We start from the raw sequence: 27,985 nt of genomic DNA on the forward strand, positions 1-27,985 counted from the left end.
CAGTGCAGAGCCATCGCAGGAAGCAGATGACACAAAGAGGGGTTTTATTCCAAGGGCAGATGTATTTAAATAATTTAGAGCCATTGGACAGCCTGAAGGTGCCTCCCCCTCCCCCCTCCCCCGATTAAATCACAAAAAGATGTTAAAATAAAAACAGTATTTATAAAATGACCGTGCACAGCAGGAGGAAGAGGCTGGGCACAGGCAAGCTGCAGGGCCCCTGAGGGCTGAGACATCCCCCCCCCAGACAGAGGGGAGGTGAGGCGAGGCATCCCCTCCCTGCTGCAGCAAAGGTGGGCAGCAGGGACTGGAGCAGGGTCCCTGCAGGGTGCTGGTGGCACAGGGCAGAGCTGTGCCCTCACACCAGCCCCACACAGGATAAGGCAGCACCTCATGTTCAGGGAAGGACCTCAGAGCTCCCCCAGCACCATCCATCCCCTCTGCCCCGCATCAGCCGCATCCCTACCTCAGTGCTGGTGCCATGAGGTGCTCCCTGGGTACCATCAGCACCACAGCCCTAGCTACCCCCCTGCCCCACTCAACCCCATCCACCCCAGGGCACGCAGCCTGCCCTGGGGCTGCCATGGCCCAGGAGGGGTTGGGAGTGACACCGGGGTAGCTGCGTGCTGGGGACAGCATCACCCACAGCAGCAGCGGGCGCGCAGGCACTTCCCACCTCCCATGGGCCCAGGCTGGGGACCTGTTCCCTCCGTGGCCCTGCTCTTAGCTCCAGACATCCAAGGAATACCGGCCCTTTGTCATCAGTTTCTTTATATAGTCCACGGCCTGGGGCTGGCTCATGTTCCCAAACTCGGCCACGATCTCGTAGAAGGTGTTCTGCACATCCCGGGCCATGTTGCGAGCATCGCTGGAAGCAAGGGCACCATGAGGGAGGCATCAGAGCCCCTGTCAGCTCCTGACACCCAAACAGGGACAGTTCCACCCCAACCCATCACCCTCCCCTGGACAAGGACAGTGTGACCCCGGTAACACCGAGTCACCCTCATCTTCCTGAGACCAGGAGTGTTTTCCCTGCCACCGGACCTACCCGCACACGTAGATATGAGCATTCCCCTCATGAACCAGCTTCCAGATGTTTTCCTTGTTCTTCTTCAGCAAGTGCTGAACATAAACCTGGTAAAAAACAAGGCAGGAGTGAGGCGAGGGGAGCAGAGCCCCCATATCACAGCCCGTGGGGAGGTGGGGAAGCCGAGCCCATGGACACGGCTGCACAAGACAGCGGTGGTGCTGGGTGCTCCTATGCTTGCAAGGGGAAAGCTCCAGCCCTCGGGGCCTTTCCCCACTGATGGGGGACAGCTTGAGCACGCAGCAGGGGAGCAGGGTGGTACCTTCTCAGCCTGGTCCCTGGAGAAGGCGATGTGGAGCTGGGTGAGGACCCCATCCTGCTGGAAGCGGCCCAGCTCCTCACGGTACAGGTAGTCCTCGCGCTCGCGGCGGCAGCCGTAGTACAGCACTGTATCACCCACCTCTTTGCCTGCAGACACACAGCACCATCAGCTGCATCCTGCAGCCCTCTCCTTCCCCCTCCCCTTATCCTGCCAAGGCGGAGCTGCACCATGCTCCAGGGAGACCTTGGAGCAGCTCCAGTGCCTAAAGGGGCTTCAGGAAAGCTGGAGAGGGGCTTTGGACAAGGGATGTAGGGACAGGCCAAGGGGAATGTCTTTAACCTGCCAGAGGGGAGACTGAGATGAGCTCTTAGGCAGAAGCTCTTCCCTGTGAGGGTGCTGAGGCGCTGGCACAGGGTGCCCAGAGAAGCTGTGGCTGCCCCATCCCTGGCAGTGTTCAAGGCCAGGTTGGACACAGGGGCTTGGAGCAAGCTGCTCTAGTGGAAGGTGTCCCTGCCCGTGGCAGGGGTTGGAGCTGGAGGAGCTTTAAGGTCCCTTTCAACCCAAACCAGTTTGGGATTCTGTGACTGCTTCTGTTCCTGAGGGGAAGCTTGAGACCGATTCCCAGAAGCAAGCATAGAAATAAGTGTAAGTGACAGCTGTGGTTATCTAGAGACAGGTTGGGGCATGGCCAGAGAACTGACTCAGGTCTATCATCTGCCCCCCTCTATGGCCCATAGGAGCACAGAGCATCCTCACACTGAGCGAAACCCCTTTGCTGCCGCTCACCCCGCTCTTGGCTAACCCCACAGGTGATGCAAGCAGCACAGAGCTGCACAAAGCACCCTCCTGCAGCGGCTCCAGGCCCCAGGGCACTCACCCTGCTGCTTGAGCCAGGCCCGCTCCTGAATGAAGCCCATGAAGGGGGCGATGCCAGTGCCTGGTCCGATCATGATGACGGGGGTGCTGGGTTTGAAGGGCAGGCGGAACTGAGACTTCCTCACGTACATGGGCACCAGGGAGCTGCTCCCGTTGTCGGTGGGCACCTTGCCCTTGAGCCAGTTGGTGGCCACCCCTTTGTTCACCCGTCCCGTCTTGGTTTCGTACTCCACCGTCACGGCACAGATGTGGATGGAGTTGGGGTGAACCTGCAGGGAAGGGGGGGGGTCAGTGCCAGGCAGAGGCAGCCCCACAGCTCAGTGTGTTCAGGGGGCAGGAGTTTAACCCAACAAACCAAGGCCGAGCAAACCTCCCACCAGACCCCACACAGGCCTTCTGTTTTGCACCCAACTCATCACAGGAGCACTGAGCTCCCCTCAGTAATGCCAACAGCCACAAGGGCTTCAGGTACAAAGCAGTGAGTGAATTTTGACCAGCCCCTAAAATGCCATCTTGCTTCCAAGCCCCCAAAACAAGGCCTTTGGGCAAAGAGGAGCAGGGCTGTAGGGGAGGGTGGTGGTATCCAAGTACAACTGGATGCAGTGTGGGATCCTTTACACCCCCTGTGGCAGCTGGGATGATTCCCTCTTCTCATGCATAGAGAGAACTAAAGGTGCCCCTCTCACAGAAAGCATTGCCAGGGTGAGTTCCCCATGTGCAGCCCCCCCCATGGCACCATGGGGCTGCAGCTGAAGGGGTGCCTCAGCAGCCTCAGCCCTGCACACTCACCTTGGAGGAGGAGGCGATGGAGTAGTAGCGGGCTTGCAGGCGGGGCAGGAGCTCACACAAGTGGTCAATGGGGGGGCAGAGCGAGGGCATATCCTGCAGGATGGCCAGGATGTTCCTGCGGGCTTCCACCACCCAGCTGAGGTACAGAGCCTGTGGGCAAGGAGGGCGCACGCATTACAACTGCCCTATGAGAGCAGCAACCCCCCAGCTCTCTGCATCCCTTCTGGGGACACCCCAGCACCCAGCTGAGCCCAGCAGCCATGCTGGGAAGGCCCCAGCTCCCACCTTGCCCTCGGGAGCAGACGATGCCATCTTCCGGAGGCGCTCCTGCTCGCTGGGGTCCGTGGCGTACTGAGCCAGCTCATAGAGCACGTTGGTGCGGGGTGGGTTGGTGATGTCCAGGTAGTACGTGAGTGCTGTGCGGTAGGACGTGGGGCAGGGGAAGGGATGCTTCTTATTGGATTCCTCTGGAGAGGAGGGAGAGGAAAAAGAAACTGGAAGTCAGCAACCACACGCTGTTATGTCTGGTTTCGTGCCGGCAGATACAGGCAGTAGATGAGAGGTGGAGATAGAGCAGGGGAACAGGCTTGAGGGAGCCCTGGGCTCAGTCAGCCCTGATCCCACATTAAAGCAGCTCCATCTCCCAGTAGCCCATTTTGTGTTCCACAGATGCTGCCAGGCAGCTTATCAGCAAAACGGTATACCCTGTGCTCCACCAAGTGGGGCTCTCTGCCCCGAGATACCCATACACAGAAGCACCCAATAAACTCCAGACCAAGCAGGGTCTGGAGTTCGCCACAGCTAACTTGGCCTCACACATTTATGCCTCCTTCAGATCTGGCCTCAAAAGTGTTCTGTCTCCTTTGGCCATGGCCAGTTGTGCTCAGAGCCCCCTTGGGAAAGGTAAGCACCAGCAGACAAGGCTGGAGCCATCCAGTTCCACAAACTAAGAGGTCCATAAGGGACAGGAGCTCCCTTAAAGCTTCTGGGCGACCACATCCGATGCCTCAGGTCAGGCTGCTTCAGGAGCAAGATGGGTAGCAGCTGCTATCTCCCTCCTGCCAGAGGCCAGCTCTGCTGGAAGCACTGCCCAAGAAGAGCTCTTTGTATCAGTACAAGTGCTCCCTGCTGCGCCTCCTCCAAGGGCTGAATAACAGCATCTCAGACATTAAGGTCCCTGTTGAGTGCCGGGGCTGCTGCGGCACAGGGATGCTCTGGTGGGCTGATGCTCTGTAATTAGGAGCGTGCTGTTGCATAATGTGCTGCTGAATGGCACACAAGTGCATTTCACAACTGACCCACTTCAGCTGGCTCGCAGCAAGCAGGCTCCGTGCCACTGTTAAAATGCCATGGCATTCCGAGTGGCAACAGGACATCTCTCTCTGCCTGCCCTATGGGACCTGCAGGTGACCTGGCTCCGCTCTGGTGGGAAGCACAGAGGGCATAGCTGCAGGAGGAGAACTGCAGACATCCAGGGTGATCCATACTCACCATCCAGGTTGTTCAGGGACATGATCGTGTCCAGATTCGTGCCCAGGATCTCACCAATCTGATTGACCAGAGAGGAGTCGTTGGCTGGGTACACAGCCACGTGGTCCCCGGATTCATACCTGGCATGAGAGCAGGAGGAGAGCAGATGAAACTGCTTCCCATCACCCCAACCTGCTCAGCTGGATGACAAACAGGCTGCTGCAAGAGGCAGTAGGACCACACCAAGATGTGAGCTGCTACACAGTGCCTGCACAATCAGGGATCCCAATGAGCCACCAGCAATAGCAGAAAGGAGCATTGTGGAATAACGGTTTTAGGAACCAGGGTTTTCACAAGGGGCCTCCAAGATAGCAGCAGTTTTTGCTACAGGTTTCAACCAGGTCAGACTTCCAGCAGGCACAGCCCAATTCCATGACAGGCAAGGAACAAAGCAGTTCAAAACCTCTGCAGTGCAAGAGCTGGGAGCAAGTCCTCATGTGGGGTACCTGATACATGGTACAGAAGCCCAGAGAGGCAGTGTTAAGGGATTATGAGAACAAGGTCCCCTCCTGAAGTGCTGGATGAGGCCAGTGCCTTGCTCTTGGTGCAGACTGCTCCTGCCAACATAGAGGTGCAGTCTCCCATGGGAAGCTACCTGATTTTGGAATTGGAGATGTCCAGCTCCAGGTGCATGAGGTGCCGCTCTCCACCCTCGTTCAGCTTGCGGTTTTCTGTCACCTGGGCCAGGAAGGGGTTCTTGGCATCAAACGGCCTGGAAGGGAAGACAAGCACCATCTGTGTTACCCTCCTGCAGGCTCTCAGTGCTGGCTGCATCCAGGCACGTTCCCTCTGCCCCCAGAGCAGGCTCCCTGCACGTGAGTACAGGGCTGTCCTGGTTTGTGTTTCAAAGCACACCACAGCACTAAACAAATGATGCTCCTGCTGCTACCCAGGGACTGTCACACCCCAAAGAAATACTTCAGGTTGGCCTTAATTTATACAGCTCATCTCCCCACAGCAACAGGGCAGGAACCCGTGGTGTATTTTAGCTACCCCAGGTGAGGAAGGGCTCTGAGTGACCTCAGGAGGTCATTTGTACCACCCTAACAGCACATGTGAATGCAGCCATCTTCACACGACTTATGGTTCATAACTGGGGAATCTGAGAGCCCCAGTGGAGATCAGAGCCCATTTCTCTTGGGCAGAGACCTCCCCATGGCTGCACTGCAGGAATGATCCTGCCTGCAGAGCGGATGTTGCTGGGAAGAGCAAGGATCCATCGGTTGATCCTATCCAGGGTGGATTGGCACTTACGGCTTCTGGTTCTCATAGCTCTTGAGACGACCCATCTCACCAGTGTAGACCTTGCTCATGTTCACATCCGTGTGCACCACCAGCTCGTACTGCCGGATGCTGGAGGAGGAAGGGGGAAAGAGGACTAAGTCAAGCTGGAAATCACAAGGTACAGCTGGAAGCAGCACTTCACAAGTCTGGAGAGGGAAGAGCAGCTCAGGGCTGGTGGCACAGTCACAGTCAGAGGTGGCCAATCTTTCTGGCACCCAAAAGAGCCTGCTCCCATACCCACCTGGACTCTTCTCCTGTAGCCTCCACCCCAAAGTGCTCGCACACCGCTGGCCAGAACTGCTCTCTCCAGGTGATGAAGTCTTCCTCCAGGCTAGCCAAGGCAAAAGAAAGATTCAATGAGCTGTGGCTCACCAAGATCCCTATGGACTCCCTGCCTTCACCATGGGAAAAGGCATTTGCCCCTGGACCCAAGCAGTTTGGTACCTCCCCATGCCCACAGGAGAGCATCTTCAGGTTCCTTGGGAACTGTTGCTATACCAGGCACCCCTCCCTTCACCTACTGTACCAAGGAAGGCTCTGCTACCCAGGTTCATCTTTAACTCATCTCCCCTTTGCCCACTCCTGCCATCAGGTCACCCTCCTCAGAGGCAGATTCCACCATAGTAATGCTTATTGTTCTACGCTGAGCCTCCCGCACACAGCACATCCCTCCATCAGATCTCGCTGCCCTTCGAGGTAAAGCCACAGGATGATGTGATTTTCCCAGGTTACGCTGCTCCCCACAGGGTGCACCCAGAGAAAAAGCATTGTCCAAGGTGGAAAATTGCTGCCTTCCACCGTTAAGCCAACAGTTTCCCTCCACCACAGGGACAGTAAGGTTATCCATACTGGCTGGGTTAGCAATGGAGCTGCAGCAGTGCGAAGCAGACTGGAAAGCCTCTTCAGGTATGTAACTATGGTCATTTAAAGGTGATGTGGGATTTTCCAGACACAGGATCCCCTAGGATACTCAGAGTGTACAGGGATCTGATTGTGGGTGAGAGCAGACAGACACGAACTCAGAGGCATGTCAGCTCCCATAGCTAGCCCTATGGAGTTTATTGCTGTCTCAGCAGTAGAGCCAACTCCCTGCCAAAGTTCCTTCCAATATGCTTTGGCATTCCAAGCCAAGCTACTCACTTGCCATCATCATCACCCAGCCCAAGTTCAAAGATACGCTGGGCTCCAAGTTCTTCCAGTCTCTTATCCACATACTTCCCCATGGCATTGAAGTGCTCGTAAGTCTTGTTCCCCAGCCCAAAGACCTAGAAGGGAACACTGATGAGCATGGAGAAGCAGAAGACTGACTTCTCCCACCGTGTTGGCATCCTCTGACCAGTATCACCCAGCAAAGGATGTTGAAGACAGACAGCAAGACCTCTCCCAGCTCCCCACTGGCTCTCTGTGGGCCTTAAGGAAGGATCTACCACTGGAGAGCGATCAGTAGGCACCAGCACCCCTGGCATGTCAAGAGGTTGCACATATAAAAGCTGCCTGCACCATCTCCTCAAGGGACCAGTAACAGTCTGGACACCCATTGCTGCCCCGTGCCTCCCACAAACAGCTCAGCAAATGTTTGCTCACTGCTTTATACAGAGCAGCTTAACGTCTTCCAGCAGTGGCTTCTCTCCTCACTTGCAGTTATTGTGCTGCCTAAGGAATTTGGCTGGGGTTTAGGCGAGGTGGCTGCGTCTCAGCCAATTATTCAGCAGAGAAAAGAGCTCCCTCCACACTGCACCAAGTGATCCCATTTGTGGGATAAGATCTGGCCCAGGGCTGCTCAGTTAGCTCCTGAACAGCAGCAGCAGCCTCTAAGTCATTTAGAGACCTTGTATTCAAGGCCTGCTGCCTGTTTGTGGCAAGACATTACCAGCAAACCCTTGTGATTTAGGGAGTGAAGAGAGTTCTCTGATATCTGCATTTAAAGCCCCCAGATAGATGTTTGCATGTGTCCATGAACAGGGACTGCACCTGACACAGGCACAGACATCACATTGTGTCTTCACAAGCCACGTGCAGGCACAGTGGAAGGCTTCTGACTTTGCTGCCCAAGTACAACATAAACTGGAATGGAGCCACTTACTGCAAACCGGAGACCGGACAAGTCAGCATCAGCCTCCTGCAGCCAGTCATAGAAGTCTTGGGCATTGTCTGTGGGGTCTCCTTCCCCATATGTGGCCATGCAGAACACAGCTAAGGACTTGTCAATCTCAGAGAGGCGACTCAGGTCCGACTACAGCCAAAGGAAATAATAAACCCTCAAGGATCCTGCAGTGTGGTTATTGGGCAAGCCTACTCCTACCATACAGCTCTGGTGTGCAGAACAGCAGCATGCAATGGCAAGCAGCCGATTACAAATGGGGTTGGGAAAGGCCAAACCCACCCAAAAGGGCAGGGGAAATAAAGGTAACCACCCTCACTGGCTGCAAGCCAATGCTTCTACTCCACCAGAAAAAATGATGGGATTTTCCAAATGATGGGATTTCCCTTAAAGGGACCAGGATTGTTGTTCATTGACACCAAACTGTCAATACCTCTGTCCAAGACTGCAGCAGATCAACGCTAACCACTGAAGGAACAGAGCCAGTTTCATGCTGCCAGTGGATGACTCAACTCCCAGACACTCCAGGTTACCTTTCTCTTTCAGTCATATTGCAGCATTCCATAGCAAGGACCAAGCCCATCTCTCCCTCTCTCAGGCTGAGATTTTCTTCTCTAAATGACACCACTAAAAGGGCAACTTATCCCTTGGTCAGCCTCCTGCTGGGTTTTTGGGGTTCACTAAAAGGATGTTGCCTATGCTGAGGCTGTTCAGGGTTAAGTTACCAGGTCATACTCTTCTGGATCTGCTGCCATGCCCCGCAGGCCGTAGCGATGAGCATCTTTGGAGAGACGATTGGCAAACTCCTCTGCTGTACCCGTCTGGGAACCATAGAAAACCACTATGTTCCGCCCCTGGAGAGAAGGAGAAATCCCTGTTAAATGGTGATTATTCATTCAGCAAATGCATGGATGAGCACATCTTAGAGGCAAAGGAAACACCTAGGAACCAGGAGCCCTGCACTGCAGCCTGAAGGCAACCAGGAGCCTGCGCTTGCACAGGACTCCCCGCTGGGTTTGTGGCACACAGCTGCAAGTGGTATTAAGAACATGACTCTTGTCAACCTCAGAGAGGTGACCTGGATCAAACTAGCACCCAAAGTAAAGAATAAACCCTCAAGATCTACCCTCAGCCTCAAGGCTGCAGCGTGACTCCTGTAACAGGGAACTCCCTGGATGAGAAAGGCTCCCAAAGCTCTGGCAAAGCGCCTAAGCACCGGAGCTCCTGCTCTGCCACAAGCCAGCTGCTTTGAAGTGAAACAGGAAATACATCCAGCCCTTGCTTCTTCCTCTGCCTCCTCTTGTGTCCAGTCCAGCACAGCCAAAAGCTGCCAGTTCTGTGTACAACAACTCCCATTCCAGAGTGAGCCAGTTTGGGAACCAAGCACGCACATGAACAACAGCCAAGCAATGACTTTAAAGTCTCTGCCATTTCCCTCCTGACTTTGATCTCGTGTTACTCTCTTTTTGCACCGAAATGTCAGTTCAGTTTTGGATGCATGGGTCTGCATCCAAACCAGTCCCCCCCGTGACAGCTAGACATAGGGGAAGGAAGAACACGAGCTCCCTTCTCAGTACCCCATGGAGCCAGAGCAAGCAGCTTACCGTCTTCTTCATCTTCTCAATGAAGCTGCTGTCTCTCACCGGAGCTGCTCTGAAAGACAGGAGGAACATCCTTTGAGATGAACATATTCATTCTTTAAGGTCAGGAACAAGCAATTGACGAAAAGTAGCCCCAAAACCTCAGGACAACTGCCCAAAGCAGTGGGAGTCCCCATCATCTGCTCTTATTTACCCAGGAACGTCCATCACTCAGCTGGGCAGCTGCTTCATACACAACCATGGAGCAGGGTCTCAGGGGGGGAAAGCGGACCCCCTGTCCTACCTCCATCAGTAAATCCACAGGCACTCAGCCCTGGGTGTCAGGAAACCTCTCCTCCATCAGCGGTTTCACAGCTGAGCACGTTACAAGGACCTCACAGAGCTATGATGCATGAGCAGGTCTCCAGATGAACCTCAGGGGGCAAGCCATGGTGGGAGAGAAGGGAATGGAGAGCTCCCTGCTTCCCTCACTGCAGCAGCTCAGTCCTGAGCCGTGCCCCCCAGGGCAGATTCCCCAAGCTTGAAGTCAGGCAGGGCTAAAATCCAGCTGTTTCCACCCCAAAACCACAGGCCAGACACAAGTCCCAGAGCTGGAGAGCCCTGCGGAGCAACGGACATAGCTCATCAGACCCACAGAGCCTCAGCAAGGGAGCTGCTGCCCGATGAGGTCCTGCAGGGCTCCCACGCAGGGGTTTCCATCTCCAGCATGGATCTCCAGCACAAAGTGTTTGCTTTATTGCATGGAGGCAGCTTTCTCTAGCTTGGAAGAGGGATAACCCATAGCAGCATCAGTAACATCAAGGCAGAGATTCACACCGCGATGGCTGCTCTATTAGGTAGGGAGCCAGAAGAGCTTTCCTATCCTAAGCACATCCATGGGTTTTAGAGCCCTGGAGTGAAAGCAGCCCAGCTCTAGAGAGTGTCACAGGCAGAGGTGGCTCTAGCTACAGTCACATTAGGTGCTGGGTCTTTTCAAGGCAGGAGGACAAGTGTCAGGAGCTCATTTGCTGTCTTCTCCCCTCTACTGAAGCTCCAGTAGTGGGGATGCGGAACGTGGGACCAGCTCCCGTTTCTCTTTCACAATGCAGGAATGCAAGGCTGGGTGTCCTGTGGGAAGAGAGAAGCCTCCAGGCAAAAAACAAATGGGTTTTGGCTCAGGCCCACGTGAGAATGTGCAGAGCTCACCAACAGCTTCCTGAACTGCAGTACAGAGAGAGGGAGCTCTGTGGATGCGCAGAGATGTTTGCAGGGCACATACAGAGAGCAGCAGGGGGGGGGATACTGCAAACCACACCTTCAAGCACCCCCTTTTCACCCAAACGGATCCAGGAGCTCCATAACCTGACAGCTCCAAGCACCTACAGCCTCATACAGCACACACTGAAGATGAGCAGACCCTACCCAAAAAGGCCACCCAAGGCAGATGTGCTCACAGGAGAGTGCTGCTTTGCACCCTCCAGTCTGCCCTCTCTGAAGTTACCAGTCTCCCCATGCTGTCATTTGTCCCCTCTTGGGAACAGGGAGATCACAAGCATCTTGAGAGCAGCCCCGACACTGTCAATGCTGCCACCAGGATGGGGGCTTGGCAGAGCTGCCCCCCAGCACGCTCACAAGACTCAGCTCTCTCTTTGCTTTTGGCTCCCCAGGGAGCATCTTTGGTTCACTGCCCTCTGCAAACAGGACCCAATTAAACCCACTGCTGGGTCAACTGCTAAACAAACTGCTTTTAAAGGAGGGAAAGAAAGTGTTTTAAATCCTTTCAGCAGCTCCCTTTGGAAGCGAAAAGGGTGCAGCACACAGAGCTGGTCCCTTTTCAAAGGAGCAACCCCGCACTGAAGTGTTGTGGTGTGGAACAGTCTGCGGCTCAGACACAGCCGAAATAATGAGTCTGGCTTTTATAAAGGGCTACACAACTCCCTGGAACTGCTTCATCAGAGTGGCTTGAAACTCTGAGCTGCAAAACCACACAGATGCCAAAGACACGAACAACAGACAAGAAAACTTTGATGTGTGTTTTCAACAGCGACTGCTGTTACAGCTTAGGTAGCTCAGGGTAGTGACTAAGAGAGTCAGAAGTGAGGGGTGGAGGAAAGGGGATTAACTCCATTGCATTGTACAGATGGCCCAGCACAGGGCTGTCTGTCACTCTGATTTCAGCAGAAAGAAAGGAGGGAAGTTCCCAACAGCTTAGCAACAATATCAAAGTCTGCCTCAGCTGAGCACCTCTCCTTCAGAGAGCTCCCATGCCCGTGCCTGTCCTCCTGGAAGCACACGTACATCCAGAAGTGAGAACACAGCCTGGCCATCACACAGAAAGCAAGCACCAACAGCAGGGTCCAGCACAGCCTCTCCCCTTCCTTCTCCTCTTGCCCCAGGAGGGAGAGGCACCCCATTCCTCCCAGCTCTGGGATGGGAAGAGCCACCCTCTGAGCTGGAATGTTCCCATCGGGCAGTAACTCACCTCTCCACAGCAGCCTCTTCTCGTGGGGCCGAGTACACACAGCCCATGGTCAGGGCAGGGAAGAGGCAGACAAAGAGTCGCAGGGCAGCCGTGTCTGTCTGCAACGGGAGGTGTGGGGGACGGATCTAACTTAGCTCTGGAGCAACACACGCACAGGCCTTCCCATGCTGCTCCTCCTGGGCTTTAAAGCCAAGTGTCAGCCTTTTGTTAAGGAGAAGAGAGCCGGCACAAAAGGTCCCAGCACGGGTCATAGCAGGAGTGGTCCTGTGCGCTCAGCTCCTCGTGGTGGGGCTCTGGAAGTAACCGAGTGGATCCACACAGCCCTGAGAAACTCCAACATCTGGCAGCAGTGGCAGAAAGGAATTAGGAGTGGAGAATGAAAGCTCCCAGGATGCTCCGCAGCGCACGTCCCTCTCCCATCCGCATGGAGCAGGGGGACGGGACACAAAACCCTTCCCCCTGCCCCGTTCCCTTGGGAACTGTTTATATCACAGCTGCTTTTAGATATATTCTGGTTTTAAAAGAAAGGCAAAGCAATGCTGTGGCTGAATGAAGTGATTCCAGACGCTGCGTGAGCAACGCCACGGGTAACTATGGCAGTGCCATTGCGGAGGCAGCTCAAAGGAGCTCCTTCTCTTCAGGATCCCATTAAATTAAATTAGAGATGGTCTGTCTCTAACCCACACGCAGGCAGTGAAGAGAGCTAATCAGGCTGAGGAGCTGGAGCAATTCCTGCCACAGGAAGCCCTACAAGCACCAGCGAATGGATTGCTCTATAGCTGTGGAACAGAGATAAGCCAATTTCTGCCCCGAACAACGTTAAGGATGGGGGGAGAAGGGAAGGGGTGACACCCAGCATACCAATGGCCTGTGTCTCCCCAATCTGCACAACTCTAGGGTGGGCACATGAGAAAGGAAAGGAATCTGTGATTGAGAAACACACAGAGGAGGCAAAGAATAAAGCAGAACTCCCCAGCAATGCCTCTGTGAGGAATGTGGTGGCCATCAAGAGCTGCTTGCCCTAATGACATCTGCAGAGCAGGCTGCAGGGAGGCTGCTCCAGTGGTTTCAATTAAGCCTGAAAATGGTCACAACACAAGCAGCTCTCAGTTAGCAGCATCCCTGCCTGCCCACACACACATGTATTACACAACACAGGTACAGGACATCTCGTACACAGGAAACCTCTGCATGGGATGGACTCTGCCCCTTCCCTGGGTAACTGGGCAGGAAACCAGCTTTAGATGTAAGAGTGAAGGATCAGCAAGCACCTGAGCTCTGGCTTAACCCAGAGAGGCTTTGTCAGGGCAAGGTCATGACTGTTCCTGGGCCGTGCAGGCTGACGGAGCCATGCAGAGCCAATCCAGCCCAGGTGCCATACAGAACAGGGTATTGTGAGCATGCATCTATTCTTCTCCAATCAAGGGCAGCTGCAGCAGCAGCACCATTTCCTTCACAGACCCTGCTGAGATAATGTGGCTTGATCAAGGCATGCTGCTCAGCAGCAGCTCCCAAAACCCCAGGAGAGCACTGAGTGCTCAGGTCAGAGGCTCTGCTTGCACTCCCCCACGCTGCAAGCAAACCCATCAAAGCAGCAGCCATGGGGATGTGCCTGAGTTGCTGTTCAGCACTTCTGTCCTGCAGCCTTCCAGGGCTGAAGCTGAAGGCCAAAGAGACACAACAGAAACCATCACCCAGCACCATCAGATAAGGTCTGGAATAGTTTGGAGTGAAGGCAGGGCGGCAGAGAATGTGCTGAAGGAAAGCAGCACTTCTTTAGGTTAAGGTTCTCCAGCTGGAGAAAGCCCCACCGAGGGCTCTTTGTCATCATGGGTCTGGAGCTGTTTCCCTGCCTGCCCATGGACCAGCCTGCTATATCCACAGTACTATCCTGTATCTTGCCTATTTGCTTGTTCATCAGAAATGAAACTCCACCCCAGCCTCAAGGATGACAGGAGGGAAGGAAACCCCAGGCTGAACAAGCTTGTTTTCCCTACTTATTTCCCTCCTGGTTCCAAGCATCCCATAAAATAACACTGCAAGAGCTGAGGAAGTAGCCGTCTCTGCCCCAGAGGATGGATGTACCACCAGACACAGCCTTGCCTTATGGGTCCACGCTGCCCTTAGACCAAGCTTGCTGCAATGACCACAGCAGCTCCACTTGGACAGAGGTGCTGACCACAGCTGAGGTGCTCCTGCAAGGAGCAGTTACACAGTGCATCTTCCATGCAGATGGAGAAGGCAGCACGGACCTCAAGGAGGAAACAAAGGGAAAATGCCTGAGAGTCAGCTCAAAGCCAAGACCTCCAGCCAGTCTCAGATGGAAGCCCATGAGAAGAGGTCCTGCAGCAGGACAAGGTGGTAACATACACGCAGGAAGGAGTCAGAAAGCTTCTCTGCAGCCCAACTTCTCTGCAAGGTCACAGCAGCCTCTGGAATTGCTGCATGTGATGGGTGCTGGGTGGAAACAGTCCCGAGGACGGGGAGTACAGGAGCTCTCCAAGTCCCTGTGCCATTGTCAGGATCTAATTTCAGATGGATAGAGCCACTTCTGAGCTCAGCACAGCACAAGCATCCCCATTACAAGCTCCAGAGGCAACCGCACACACAGATACACACAGCCCTCTCCTGCAGGCTCAAGAGGGAAGGTATCTGACTGATCCAACACAACAAACTCCCAAGGTAAGGCTGAGCAGACACAGAATACCAGCCTCGTGTGCACCCACCAGCACAAGTTCACACAGCCAGGGACACTGCTTCCTGTTCAAACCTTCCTAAGCCAGAACAGGTACTTTCCATCCTCCTGTGACACCAGTGTGCAGCCCGCCTGGGAGTTAGTTGTCTTACCCCTCCTGTTACCCAGGGACTTCACAACAGACCTGGCATCCCTGGCTTGCCTTCAAGCAGAAGGCTCTGCCACCACAGCAGGTCAGAGCAGAAACAATGAGGCCAAACCTGCTCCTTTCCAGTTCTGACCTGAATTACAACACAAGCACTGGGTGATGAGCCATGTAATCTGAAAGCAGCGTAACCCACTGAGGTCTGAGATAAACATAGCAAGCAGTTGTGGTCTGTTATCTCCTACACACATGGTAACAGGAGCATCAATCCCCTCCTGAAACGAGCCTTGGCTTATCACCCAACATCCTCATGTGAGTAGCCTTGCATTACAAACCCAGAGGCTTGACCTTTGCTGTGCGGTTACCTTCTGTGAAGGCCAAATGCTGGAAAGCACAGAGCTGGGCTGAGGCTGGCTTTTCCCTGGGGCAAACTGCATGCACACAGGAAGCAGATCCCATGAGACTGAATGGAAAGGTATTGCACAACACCAGCTCCTACAGCGAGTTTCAAACCTTGTAGTGCTCTTATCAATGCTCCAGGAGGAAACAGAAGGAATGAGCTAAAAAGTCCAGCAGAAAACTGGTGTTAAGTTGTGTATGTTACAGAGACAAGGAACCAAAAGCATCCAGATCTCCACCAACATGGCTCGCTCCTGACCCTAAGCCCTTTGCAGAAGATGGGGTGGAAGAGGACTTCTCTCTCTCCAAATCCAGTCTCCTGCTGTTGCACTAACCTGGCATCTGAGCTGAGCAAGTTCCACAGGAGCTGCCAAGCAGCTCATGCTCAGGAACTATTTCTTCTCTTCATAGCTAAGAGTAGATAAGATTCCTGATAGGAAACTTGCATAAGAGCAAGTCCACCTTCCTCCAGATTTATTTAAATATGACTTTTATCAGGAGACACAGAACAGCCAAAGCAAATCCTTCAGGGTCTGAAATACAGCCAGAGGCTCTCCTGCCTTGCCTTGCTTGGGAAAGGCACATTACTGCTGTGGACCCACACGGTGGGGTAAGGCAGAACTCCTTACCTTAAGGCAGAACTCCTGCTCCTCCACAGGGATTTCTGCATTGAGAGGTGAAAATACAGCTCAGCAAGAACGCGAGGGGAGGGAAACCCACTTTGACACCAAGTCCCCTCACTGGGGCACCTCTATAATCCATCTGTAGAGCCTCCAAGGCCTCACCACGATGACAGCCCCATGCTCACCCCATGCTGCCCAACGATCATTACTTACACTGTCTGCATCTTGGGGAGGTCTGGCACTTCCTCCTTTTTCTTGCGGAAGAACAGCCAGTAGGTAAGCAGCCCGGTGATGAGGGAGATGAGGAACACGTCTGTCATGCTGAAGAGAGAGTCCTGCTGCGCAGTGCTGTCCGGAGGGGAGATGTTAGGTCCCATGCTGGCATCCCCCATGATGGTCAAGGCACTGTAAGCAAGGAAAACCAAATGAACACCAGCAGTGACACAGTGCCACAGATCACGAGAGCATGAAGGGTCATTCAGAGCATGCTTTCTCACTATACATTCAGTCCTAGGAGTGCAATGCAGCCCAACCGCTCTTGGGAGCAAGGCCTTCCACCACAATACTGTGAGATCATTTTGCATCCCAAGGTATTTCCCTGTCCCACCAAGCTTTTTCCTTCCCAGTGCATCCATGCTGACCCGTCAGAAGTGACTTCTGCCCTCCCTGGGCCAGCAGCCCCACATTTCAGCCAGGGACTCCAACCTGGCCCCCACTAATGCACCAGCAAAACTCAGGAGGGACTCAACAGACAGCCTTTACTAACCCGTTACTCACCACAGAGCCCATGGGGTGTGAGTGGGGAAAGACCCCACTCTTCAAGTCACCCCACACATCTGGGGCTTCCTCCTTTTTCACAGGCTGAAACAATGCCCTGGACTTACTGCTGTGCTTATGAACTGCAAAGCAGGACCATGGCATGGTACTTCTGTGAGCAAACCCTTGTTACAACACAAGTGATGAATAGCTCTGATTTACTACCCACCTCCACATGCAGACTGGATTTATTATCCACCTCTTTTGGGGCCTCTGGCTTCCCAGTCCCCTCCACTCTCTTCCCCAGTTTAACTTACACCTCCTTGAATTACTCCTTTCTACTTGCCAAGGCAGAGATAAAGTGACTTGTGGCCATCCCCAGTCCGTGGTAGCACAAAGCTGAGCGCCCAGTCCTCAAGTTCTTCACTAGGCCGATGGCCCCTGACCTTCCCCCAGGAGCCACCCATCATTCCCTCCCTCCCACTGCTCTGCCAAAGCTCTGAACTCCCCTGACCCTCATCCAGATGGGAAGATTATCTTCCCAACGCACAAGGACGCACCGCGGCCAAGCAAACAGATAATCAACTCCAAACTTGATTTGTAAGGGCAAAGTGACTCTCTTCTTGTACTTGGGCACCCCGCCAGCCCAGAAGACCATGGACATTTGAACTTACACACAGAGAAGTGACTCAGAGCTCAGCGTGACTCTGTCACCAGAGAGAAGGGACACGTCCCATGGCTGAGGGTAGAGTTAACCTCTTCAGCAAAGCTGGGCCTGCTGCATTAAAGCTCCCAGACAGCCTTCTGGGGGGGGGGGGGGATGTCAAAGAGAAGCAGCAAACTCCAGGTTGTGCCTGTGCTGAGGAATAAACCTGGCTGAAGTGATGCTAAGGGAAGAAAAGGGAAGGTGATGCTTAGGGAGTGCTAATGCGGGAGAGCAGGTAAGATCTTCAGCAAAGAAGTTGTTACCCCCCCAAAGTCCAGCCCTAGAGAACATAAAGCACTCTGCCACAGGCCAGCAGCTACAGAAGGCAGCCCTAAGGGGCATAGGGAGAAGCCCACAACCACCTACAGTGATCATGGGTGGGCTGCTGGGTACTTCTGCAACTCAGCTAGTTCTTAACATCGTTTAGTTCTTAACATGAGGTTTAATTTTGTGGGTATCTTGGCAAGTGACTACTACAAAGGGCACCAAAACCCTACTGCAAAGCTTCCCATTTGCTTCCCAGGGATGACATGAAGCAGGGGGGTTAAAAGAAAAATGGGAGTGATGCAACTGTAGCTGAGCAAATTGCCCATTCCTCTCCATCAGGTCACCCTGTCCTCCCTCCTCGCTTTCCAACGCTGCATCTCTGAGCCAAGCAAGAGCTGGGTGTTCTTTCTGTACAGCTGTAGACTAAACTGTTAGTTAAAGCCTCCACAACTGGAGCTTCGTTGCCAACAAAGCACAGCTCCCAGCAGGGTCTCTCTCCTCCTCCTTCTTCAGTTCCAGTAAATCATTAAGGAGCTGGTCCAGCAACTGACACCAAAGGAGTGCACCAGTGGGGGGAAATGTGTTGCTGGTTTATTGCCTTCATTCCCTATTGCAGTATTACAACAAGCAAGACTCCAGAAGTTTTAACTGAAAGCTCTTCTCTTACACCAAACCTTTGCCCAAAGCCATAGGAAAAAATACCAAGGCTGACAGAGCCCACCCTAAGCTGGTTTTGGGCAGGAGCTGCATCCCTTCCCTTCCAAGCACCAAATTCAGTACTGGCAGCAGCCGAGCCCTAGGAAAGGCTCCTTGCACAGAGCACAACAGCATCCCTTGTAGCAAACTGCACATGGAGGAGAGTTTCACGCTAGACACATCTTTAGTGAGCCAGACTGGGGTGGAATGGGTACAGGCTGCATACGCCTGGCCCCACAGCAATTCCCTTATACAGGGTGAGAGAAGGAGTTCATGGGCTCACGAGCAAGGCAAGGGCTACATCTCCCATCAGAAGGGCATTGCTCTGCTCAAAGCAGCAGAGCTCCTGGGGACAAGCAGCAGCCAGGAGGGGGGTTTGCTTTACAAGGTGGTCTGCCCTCCCAAGCTGTGATGCCTTGGGAAGGGGCAGCCTTGGGAAGGCAGCTCCCAGGAACGCAGTGTGGACACACAGGGGAGAAAGCTGCACCGTCTCCTGGCCTTCACCACGGTGCAGCTCTCCAGCACTTCAAAGGGGAAGCCTACAGCTGCCAGACCACCCGTGGCTCGCTCCCTCCAGCCAGAGGGAAGAGCACTGTGTCTGCAGGCCTATGGGACTGGTGTATGGACCAGAGTCTTGCCTTCTCCATAACACACAGGTCATACACGAACCTCTAAACACAGTGACACAAGAACTGCTTTAGTTTTGACAATGGGCTCCATCTGGTCATGGACATTTAGTTATTCAAGTCCTATACCCAAGCTACAGAGGTAGGAAGGTGTTTGCTCAGACACAGCAGGAGAAAGGCAAAGGATATGGAATGAGACCTCACCTCTCCTCTTGTAAAGGGTTGCCATAACTGAGGGACTATTTAACTCGCTTCCCCCAGCATAGGAAGGTTATTCCTCAATTTATCTCACCTTATCTAGTTGGCTGTAGCAATTATTTGCCTGAAGTTCACTGCAGTTCAAATACATGTCCTTTTCTAGCTTCCAGTGAAAAGAATCCTGACTCTTTCTGGGAGTACAGCTATCCTGGAACTCCTGCAGCCCCCCACACAATGAGAGAGCTTTTTAAAGGAGAAAAGAAACAAATGTATGATGCAGAAGTTCCCCTGACATCACTTTTAAGGGTAGTTATTTTATCCCTAATGTTTATTCTATCTTTAATCAAGGCAAGACAAGTTTCCATTTCCTTTTTAAGTCACGGCTCCAGTTCTTAGATCCTTGCTGATGCACACAGTACCTGGTGTAAAGCCATCAGTCTCAGATGAGGTATGAGGCTTCTATGTCACACAGAAAAGTCACATAAACACAGAATGGTTTGGGTTGGAAAGGACTTTAAGATCATCCAGTTCCCTGCTATGGGCAGGGATGCCTCACCCTAGACCATGTCACTCAAGGCTCTGCCCAAGCTGGTCTTGAACATTGCCAGGGATGGAGCATTTACCACTTCTTTGGGCACCCTGTGCCAGTGCCTCACCACCCTCACAGTAAAGAGTTTCTTCCTTATATCCAGCCTGAACTTGCCCTGTTTCAGTTTGAACCCATCATCCCCTGTCACAACACTTTGAAAGATGACAATGAAGCCACGCTCTATTTTAGCACAGCTTTTCACCCTCTGAATGCACCTTTATTCATGTGAATTTGCTCGATACACAGCAGTTCACAATCACTCAAATCACAGGGACACTCTCTGCACACCTCCATGCTACCAAACACATGCACTCCCTTCGCATACTAAAAACATGTATTTCTAACTCCCATGCCCATCTCTGAAGGGCTGGAAGCACTGTCGGGGCCAGGTATCCTCAAATCCCCCATCAATTCCATAGCTATATCCTAAAGGGTATAGCCTATAGGTGCTATCAGGTCTCAGGGTTAAAAACATTACAATAGAAATACAGTATTACAACAAACAAGACAGGAGGAGGAGTGCCTCAACAGCCAAGTGGTCAGCAACATGAAGAGATCTATTCTTCCCCCTCTCTCACACACAGCTGACAGCAGCATCAGGAGACAGGGCAGCAGATATGCCCAAAAGCATGCTGGAGCACGGCATCAGGGAGGGCTCCCTCTCTGCCAGTCACACTGTACTGACCAAACAGCCTTGGCTCTGAAGCTAAGCTGGGCATGAAGTTGGGACTTTGTGAGCTTGAAGTAGCTTCTTTATGTCACGTCTGTGATGAGTTTCAAGCATCTCAGGACAATTTCACTTCCCAGTTCCAGACCAGGGCTGTGACTCTTGCTCCAAAACCCAGTGACCAAGCTCTGCACTTGACTCTCCTCTGCCCTGTGCCACCATAACCCTGCTCTCGTGAGAGGAAAGGAGAAGGAAGACTGCTGACCAAGCAGAGCCAGGGCTGCTAACTGATCCCTGAGCTCCAGCTGATCACAGCCGGTAGCACCAAGAAGCTCCAGTGTTGAACTGAGAGGAACCCACACATGCAGAGATAGGCCTGAGTCCCACTGTGCCCTATGGACGCTGCCTGCCCTGGCACAGGGCAGCACGGAGGCTGCACCCCCATGTCCTCTGCTCCTGAGCTTATCCAAACAGCCAGAGTTTTCCCAACAGGAACCAGGCGGCATCAGCGCCCTTTGGACACCTGCAGATAAACACAGGAGCTGCAGGCACAAGCTCTATCTTGCAGTATGTGCAGGGAAATATCCGTGATGAACTGATCACAAACCCACACAGTGCCATCAGTCACCCTCTGCCCAGCACTCACACTGCTGCCAGGCACCACTCAGAGGGAGCTGAGCAGGGCACTGGCAGCCAAACTGTCCCCAGCCCACAGCAAGGTCCAGCCTGTCCCAGCTGAACACTTACAGGGACACCACATAGGCAGTGTGAAGTCAAACCATGCCTGCAGCAATGAGCTCCCTTTGGCTCTCGCAGCAACACCATCACACTGCACAGAGCACCCAGCCCCTCACCACCCACCCAGCAGCAACACACACCAAAGGACCTCTTTCCAGTTCCTTGTAAATGGGAATCCATGCACATCACCACCACATCCAACAGCAACACACCCTCCAAAAGCCAGTGGCTCTTTCAGACAGGCTTTCTCCAGTGCAGACTTCCAGCAGTATCCTGCACAAGGCACCAGGGAAGAGACAAAGGGGCACTGCTGGCAGAGCTGACTTGGCAGGGCACTCTTCTTGCTCTCCACAGCCACGTGACTATGACCCTCATGGCACTGACTCAGCACATGCACAGCATTAGCAAGCAAAGCAGGAGCATCACTGCTACAGTTTCGGGCACTGGGAGCTCTGTGTGGTTGGGGATGTCAGCATTACCATGAGATCTGCCAGAGACACCTTTTGGATTGAGAAGGACCAACCTGAATTCCCTAGGTGTACATGGGTGACATAACCAGACCTCTCTTCCCACCACGTGCCTTGTCTGCCCCAGGGATCAGCCCTCCTCTTGTGCTGACAGCTCTTGCACAGGACCATGGCCCAACACAGATCAGGGGCATGAGAAGAAGCCTTAGAAAAGCCCAGTTTTAAACCAGCAGTCAGTTCTTTTCAATGGCATCACAGCACAGCCCTTAAAACAGCTTCAGGACAGAGGGGAGACAAGCAGACAATGCAAACAGGAACTCCTTCTCTTTGTACAGCACTGACCTGCAGCCCGAGCTTTAGAAACCATGGCAAAATGAGAAGACTGTAAATAAAAATGAACTAAAACACCTGGGAGGTAAAAGAAAACCACTCCTGAGCCCTCTCACAGGTCTCTACTCCTGTTCACAGCACCTCCAATGCTTGTGGACAGCTCACACAGACAGCAGCACCATAGAATCATAGAATAGTTAGGGTTGGAAAGGACCTTAAGATCATCCAGTTCCAACCCCCCTGCCGTGCAGTGAGCCCCCAGCGTTCTGCACAGCAGTGGCAGCACAGGAAAAGGAAGAGCCCTGGTTACAAAGAGGAATTCAGTCTTGTGACCAGCACAGGGTTGTCTTCTTTAACCCACCAAAGATGCAAGGCAGGCAGGTTATTGACACGTGTCAGGAAGAGGAGCCCCACAAGACCATGAGGAAGGGGGAGAGGCAGCAGCAGCAAAGAGATGGTGGAGATGGTATTTCTGCCCTGGTTCCTGGGCCCCATCTCTTCCTAATCCACTGCAGTGATGACTTTCCTGTGTGGTATTAAGCCAGGAGATCCTTGTAGCAAAACCAGATCTTCTCTTATTCCTCTTTGAGTATGAATGCAACTGATTGGAATAAAAAATTCTGTTTATATCAATTCGTGCCAAGCCTTGGCAAGTCTCAAATTACCTCTTTTTTCTCTTCCTTTTTAGTAAAAGAAGACCTGGCAAGAAAAGTGGCCCTTTCCAAACCAAAGCAGACTACTGAAGCAGGCGCTCAGATCCAGGTTGTTTAACATTGCCTCCAACAGCCCCTGCACTAGCCTTTTCTCTGCAGAGAGATCACACTCCCCATCAGTAAGATCTGGCTGTGCTCAGTGTGGTCCATGCAGGCTCCCTGCTTTGGGTGGGCTCACCCCTGAGGGGCTGTGCTGGGGAGAGCAGGCATAGAAGGAGACCTCAGGGCTTCTTCAGCCCATCAGCCTCAGTTCAACCACTGTGAACCAGGGTGGCCATGGCACACAGCACGCTTTCCTCATCACAGTGATAACAAGCAGTGACCCAGGGCTCACTTCCACCAGTGCTACAACACCAAGGCTCGGCTTTCACTAGAGATGAAGGATCACTACACCTCGCACTTCCCCATCACTTTCTTTAAAAGCACATCCCACAAGTTCCCATTAACCAGCTCAATTAAGGGTGGAAAGCAGCAGAGCCTCTCTCACACAACAGTGGGAAAGTGCCTTTCCACCCCATGCTTCCACCAACTCAGAACCCCCAGTCTAAACAGAGCAGCACCTTGAGCACAAGGGTAAGAAACATAAAAGCTGGGGGCAGTGGGGCTGTGAAACAGAACAAACCCCTCTTGCTGTGCAAGGTCTCTCCTAACCAGACCTTGACACACCAGCTCAGACAGCAGCACACTGTCTATTTTAGGCAGGAGACAGATGCAGAGCGTGCATCAGTCAGTCTGGAGCTTGAAATATTGCATATTTGAGCTTCCACCGTCACACGTGGACTTGTTTCTGGCCAGTAGGTCCGATTCAAGGACAGCAGAGCAGCTGGAAAAGCAAGGAAGAGAACAACAAGGAAATATCTTACTGAGGCAGAAAGCAGCTCTATGGGTATGTCAAAGGGGGGCTATTGCAGAGAGCCCAGTACACTCAAGCAAAGGACTTAAGGCATTATCCATCACAAAAATGAATTCAAACTCACCAAGCTGCCTTAAAAGAAAGCAACCTAGAATTACTGAATTTGCACACTTCGTTTCACCAGATAAAAGCCTGTCTTTCTACCTTCAAACAAGGAGGTGGGTCATCCCATCAGCTTAGGCATCTGAACACCTTTCTTCACACAGATCAACATGAGCCAGCACTGAAAAACAAGTGTTCAGGGTTACACAACCACCAACACCTGAGAAGAGCAGGTAAAGTGAACCTCCTGCTAACTAATGCTGTTCCCAGCCTCTAGTCCCAGGGAGGGACAAAGAGCTCCATGCTTCAGGTATCGCTTGAAAGAGGAACAGGGGTCTCAACACCACCAATATCCAGGAGCTGGGATAACGCTGCAGGACTTATAGACCACTCTGTTGCCAACTACCATGGGCAATACTCAAACCAACCACTCAGAAGGCCATGCATGTGTTGAGGGTTTGTGTGACAAGCTGTGACTTCGTGTGCAGCCACTACAGGGAGGGGACAGCTCAGGGTTGGTAGCCATAGACTTCGACCTCTTCCACCAGGAGGAGTTTGGGCAGCAAAACCCTCTAACACTGCTCTCGTTTGGGATGTTTTCTTTGAAACTAAGACCTGGAAGAGCATCTGAGGCACATGGTTAAATACAGATGCAAAGGTATTTAACTGTAAAGATCTCCAAATAGAACAGCATGCTTTGGGGATTTACTTAGAGAAAACCAAGCACTGTTTGTATAAAACTGGGACACTTTGTGTCTGTAAGATAGCTTTCCACTGAGGATGCAGGAGCTCCTCAGACATCACATGCTTGTATCCTATGGTGCTGTGCAGGAAGAAGGTGTTACTGTGAGATGTAAGGATTGTGTAGTAACTCAGTAAGAGAGTTGACCTCTTGGTCCCAGACCCAGGCTCCACATCTGGCCCACCCTATTAGAAGAGAGTGCAGTCACCTATGAACCTCCCTGCCTGCTATGGGTAAGGCAACCTGAGCTACCTTTCACCTTCTTGACCATTTGTGACATACAACTCCCCAGCCCCCTGCAATCACACTCAGTCACGAGCACCAGAACATCAGCCCTGTACCCAAAGTGGATGCTCCCGTGCCAGAAAGGGACACCCACAGGACAACAGGGAAGTCAAGCAGGAAATAAGCAAGGTCAGAGGTTGAAAGGCTGACCTCGAGTTGCAAAAGCCACAGCTCTTCAACTCCATACTCCCAGTACGGTCAACCTAGGCAGGCAATACTCAACACAGGCTTTTCCTTTCCCTTTGTAAGGCACTCTGCTCCTCTTACCTCCAGCAGCTATGCACACAGCCCTGTTACAAAAGCAGGGCTTGCACAATCCTTGCAGGCACTTTATCAGCTCGCTCTTCCACAGCTTGGAGTTGGCTGAAATGAAGAGATGCTAGCAATGACCCACAAAAGCAAGTCAATGGATGCGTTTCACAAGCAACCACGCAGCAAGATCCAGCATTACCTGCCCCCTACCACAAAGAGAGATACCAATTCCCTCAGCTGGTTACTAAACCTTTCCAGAAGGCCTGCACATAGTGCAGGGCCAGATCTGCCAAGGAGAAAAATCCAACCTCATCTTCAACTCTGAACCCCTCCACCTCCTACCCCATACAGCAAGAAAGGAAAGGAAAAATCGGTCAATAACTCTGTTCCTTGCAGAGGAATGAGGTGCAGACATGGCTGATGGCTAAACAAGAATACTACGGCAATCTGCCACCACAGGTCAAACTCAGCCACTCTTTGGACTTGTGATCCAGGAGAAGCCACTGGAGCAAAGCATACAAGTGCTCCTCTTTCAATCCTTCTGGATTCCATAAGCAATCTGCAGCCACAGCTGACTTGAATGCTTACTTGGGGAAAGGAGCAGCCTGTAATTATTTGTCCTGATAGATGAAATTTCAGACTACAAAGCCCCAATCTTGGCAGAGGTGTGCCTGACACTGCAGGGCTCGTGACTCACCCTCAACAATCGCATGTAGAGAGTAATCTCACCACTCGGATCAAATGATCACATTGGGAAAGCAACTTATGCAAGGTCTGTGAATTGTGGTTTTAAAGGTAGGAGAGCCCACATCAGGAACCTGAACAAAGTCCAGTCAGCAGAGGTAACTGCCAGGTGGCTTTCTCTATACCCCAGGAAGGGATGGGAGAAGGTGGCAGGAGTGCAGATCCAAGCAGGGAAATCTTTTCCATAGTGCTCCAGGATTGAACAAACACTTTATCTTGGCTGCACCACAACAACCAAAGGAGAGAGTAAAGATCAAAGGGGATCTCAGTTCGGACACGGTTCCACACACTTTTCCCATGGGTGAACTGGAAAGAGACCATCAATCCATCATTGGAAAGAGACCATGAATCCATCACTGGAAAGAGACCATCAGGAGCGCATCCTGGGGGTGCCCTGGGTAAAGAGACCATCACTCCCAACCACCCTCCCCAAACTCAGATGCACCCACAGATGCTCCACAACCTGCAGGGCTCCAAAGAAAGAGGTTACCTTGCACCTACGGTTCTGCAAGCTGATGGGGGCTGTGAGCTCCAGCACGAAGGGTGGTGACAGCAGGGAAAGCCTCCTCAAGACAAGCAGCTTTGGTTGTGTGGCCCCGTTGAGCTCCTCCAGCTGCTTAGGAAGAAACAAAATCAGAGCTGCAGAACACACTTACTTGCTCAACCCTGGCTACCCAGGAGGAACCACCCCAGTGGTTACTGAACTGAACAGTAACTGCAAAACAATGACAACACAAGAGGTTTTACAATGCACAATTAGTGTAGGGCTAATTAACAGAGAGTGAAAACAACTATTTGACACTACCTCATCCTTCCTGCCCTTTCTTCTCCAAGGTTTTCACACTAGAAGATTAAATGGAAGTGCTCAGTTGTGACAGGGTTTTCTCTCCCTGTACACCCACTGTTCTCCCTGCTTCTTCCCTGCCTTTTCATATACAGCTCTTATGCACCATGTCCACAGGGAACACAGAGGGTTCTCCAAATCCACTCTTTGCCATGCACATCCTGTTTCAGTGCAACCAACCAGCACAAGATGCACCTGAAGGAAAACCGAGAGCTGCACTGGGACAATGCCATGCTCTCCAGGAGGGGTCTGACTTACCAGCCCAAGCACCAGTTTCCTCCCCTGCAGCAGATTAACCTGCAGGTTTGCTCTGCATGTGCCCAACAGCTCATTGGGATTCCTCAGAGAGCTATGGAAACTCCAGAAGAAAGCACATCCCCTTCCATCCAAAGGGATGCGTACAGCAGGGCACCCCACTCCGCACAGCTCTGCCCTAACCAACACTAAACTCCTCATGATCCACACAAAGCACACAGCACTGTGGAAGAAGGGATGTCCCCACCAACACCAGCACTGTTTCACTTCCAGAAGTTGGAAGCAGAGACCTGATCCTGCTTTGTGCTTTTCCAACCTGGATGGTATTCCTGCTTTCACCGTACCTCCTCACGCTCTGAAAGCTGACCCATGGTTGAGACACATGCAGAGCAAAGCACGCCCTGAGCTGCTTATCCCACAAGCAAGACAACTTCCTAAGAACCAATTCCATGCTGATAACTATCTGCCAACAATGTGATCCAGGTGTCTCCACACCCTCCAGCTTTAGTATTCCCAAACTGGGGGGGGGGGTGTCCATTATGTCCTTCATCAAGCACATTCCCTAAGGGAATAACTTTGCACTGCAAAGCAATTCCAGCAGGAAAAGACAGGGCAACCTTCCCAGCACCCCAGCAGTTAGGTAAAACAGCAGCAAAGCAGCCCAGCGTGCAGCAAAGGTGTCACTGAGAGGCCAGGGATTGTATTCTGCAGGGAAGTGCCAAAGAAATAACTTCATGTAAGGCTTTTAACCCGCAGCAGCCTGGAATGCGGCAAGCACAAGCAGTGCTGTGGATGCAATGCAGGGTGGGCATCACCCTAGAGCACACGCCTGCCTTGCATCTCTTCAGCCCTACTTAACTCCTGCCCTATAGCCACCGAGGAGACAGGCTCACCCCCTCCACCCCATATATATACAGGGGATCCCAGTCACACCAGTCCCCCCCAGTAACAGGCAACCAGTCACACCAGACCCCCACCAATAACAGAGGCTCTCCTCATCCCACCCCCCCAGTAACAGGGCTCCAGCCACATTAACCTCCCCCCAAATAACCAAGGGCCACTCGCACCAGCCCCGCATACAGTGGACCCCAGTAACACAGGCCAAACACACCAGTGCTCCCACCCCGTGCAACAGCAGCCCATTCACCCCACCGCCCCCCATTAGTGAGGCCAGACCCCCCCTTTTCCCTACCAGAGCCCACCCCCCCTCAGCCACAGGGAACCCCCAGGCCTGACCCCCCCCACCCCGTTCACAAGGGCCGGCCCCAGGCCCTGCGCACCCACCGCGGCCCGTCCGGAGCT

At 52.8% G+C, this 27,985-nt stretch overlaps 1 protein-coding gene across 3 annotated transcripts; it reads right to left on the reverse strand.

The window, feature by feature from the left end:
* Positions 1 to 355: 355 nt before the first annotated feature.
* On the reverse strand, positions 356 to 27,985 carry LOC130602541 (NADPH--cytochrome P450 reductase). Of its 3 annotated transcripts, XM_057415486.1 has the most exons (17): positions 27,968 to 27,985; positions 26,075 to 26,197; positions 16,067 to 16,258; positions 9,534 to 9,582; positions 8,655 to 8,783; positions 7,912 to 8,061; positions 6,969 to 7,093; positions 6,070 to 6,159; positions 5,799 to 5,897; positions 5,140 to 5,256; positions 4,506 to 4,624; positions 3,300 to 3,481; positions 3,015 to 3,164; positions 2,227 to 2,494; positions 1,350 to 1,495; positions 1,049 to 1,134; positions 356 to 868 (listed from the first exon to the last, which is right to left on the reverse strand). In XM_057415486.1, exons 3-17 carry the CDS (start codon positions 16,243 to 16,245, stop codon positions 724 to 726), a joined length of 2,034 nt encoding a protein of 677 aa, XP_057271469.1. In that variant the 5' UTR covers positions 16,246 to 16,258; positions 26,075 to 26,197; positions 27,968 to 27,985; the 3' UTR covers positions 356 to 723. The 3 variants fall into 3 exon arrangements, with proteins under 3 accessions (XP_057271469.1, XP_057271470.1, XP_057271471.1); XM_057415487.1 differs by lacking the exon at positions 27,968 to 27,985 and having other exon boundaries at positions 26,086 to 26,197; XM_057415488.1 differs by lacking the exons at positions 26,075 to 26,197; positions 27,968 to 27,985 and adding an exon at positions 21,237 to 21,260.

The sequence above is a fragment of the Pezoporus wallicus genome, unplaced genomic scaffold, assembly GCF_028554395.1.
Source record: "Pezoporus wallicus isolate ANWC-B61680 ecotype Strahan unplaced genomic scaffold, APGP_CSIRO_Pwel_v1 contig_7856, whole genome shotgun sequence".
NCBI classification, from domain to species: domain Eukaryota; kingdom Metazoa; phylum Chordata; class Aves; order Psittaciformes; family Psittacidae; genus Pezoporus; species Pezoporus wallicus.

Bases quoted from the DNA above. Each gene is read 5' to 3' on its own strand.
- LOC130602541 (XM_057415486.1), bottom strand. From the start codon at position 16,245: ATGGGGGATGCCAGCATGGGACCTAACATCTCCCCTCCGGACAGCACT. The intron at 1,496-2,226 runs GTGAGTGCCCTG...GTGTGTCTGCAG, and splicing joins GGCCTGGCTCAAGCAGCAGG to GCAAAGAGGTGGGTGATACA. The intron at 1,135-1,349 runs GTACCACCCTGC...GTTTTTTACCAG, and splicing joins CCAGGGACCAGGCTGAGAAG to GTTTATGTTCAGCACTTGCT.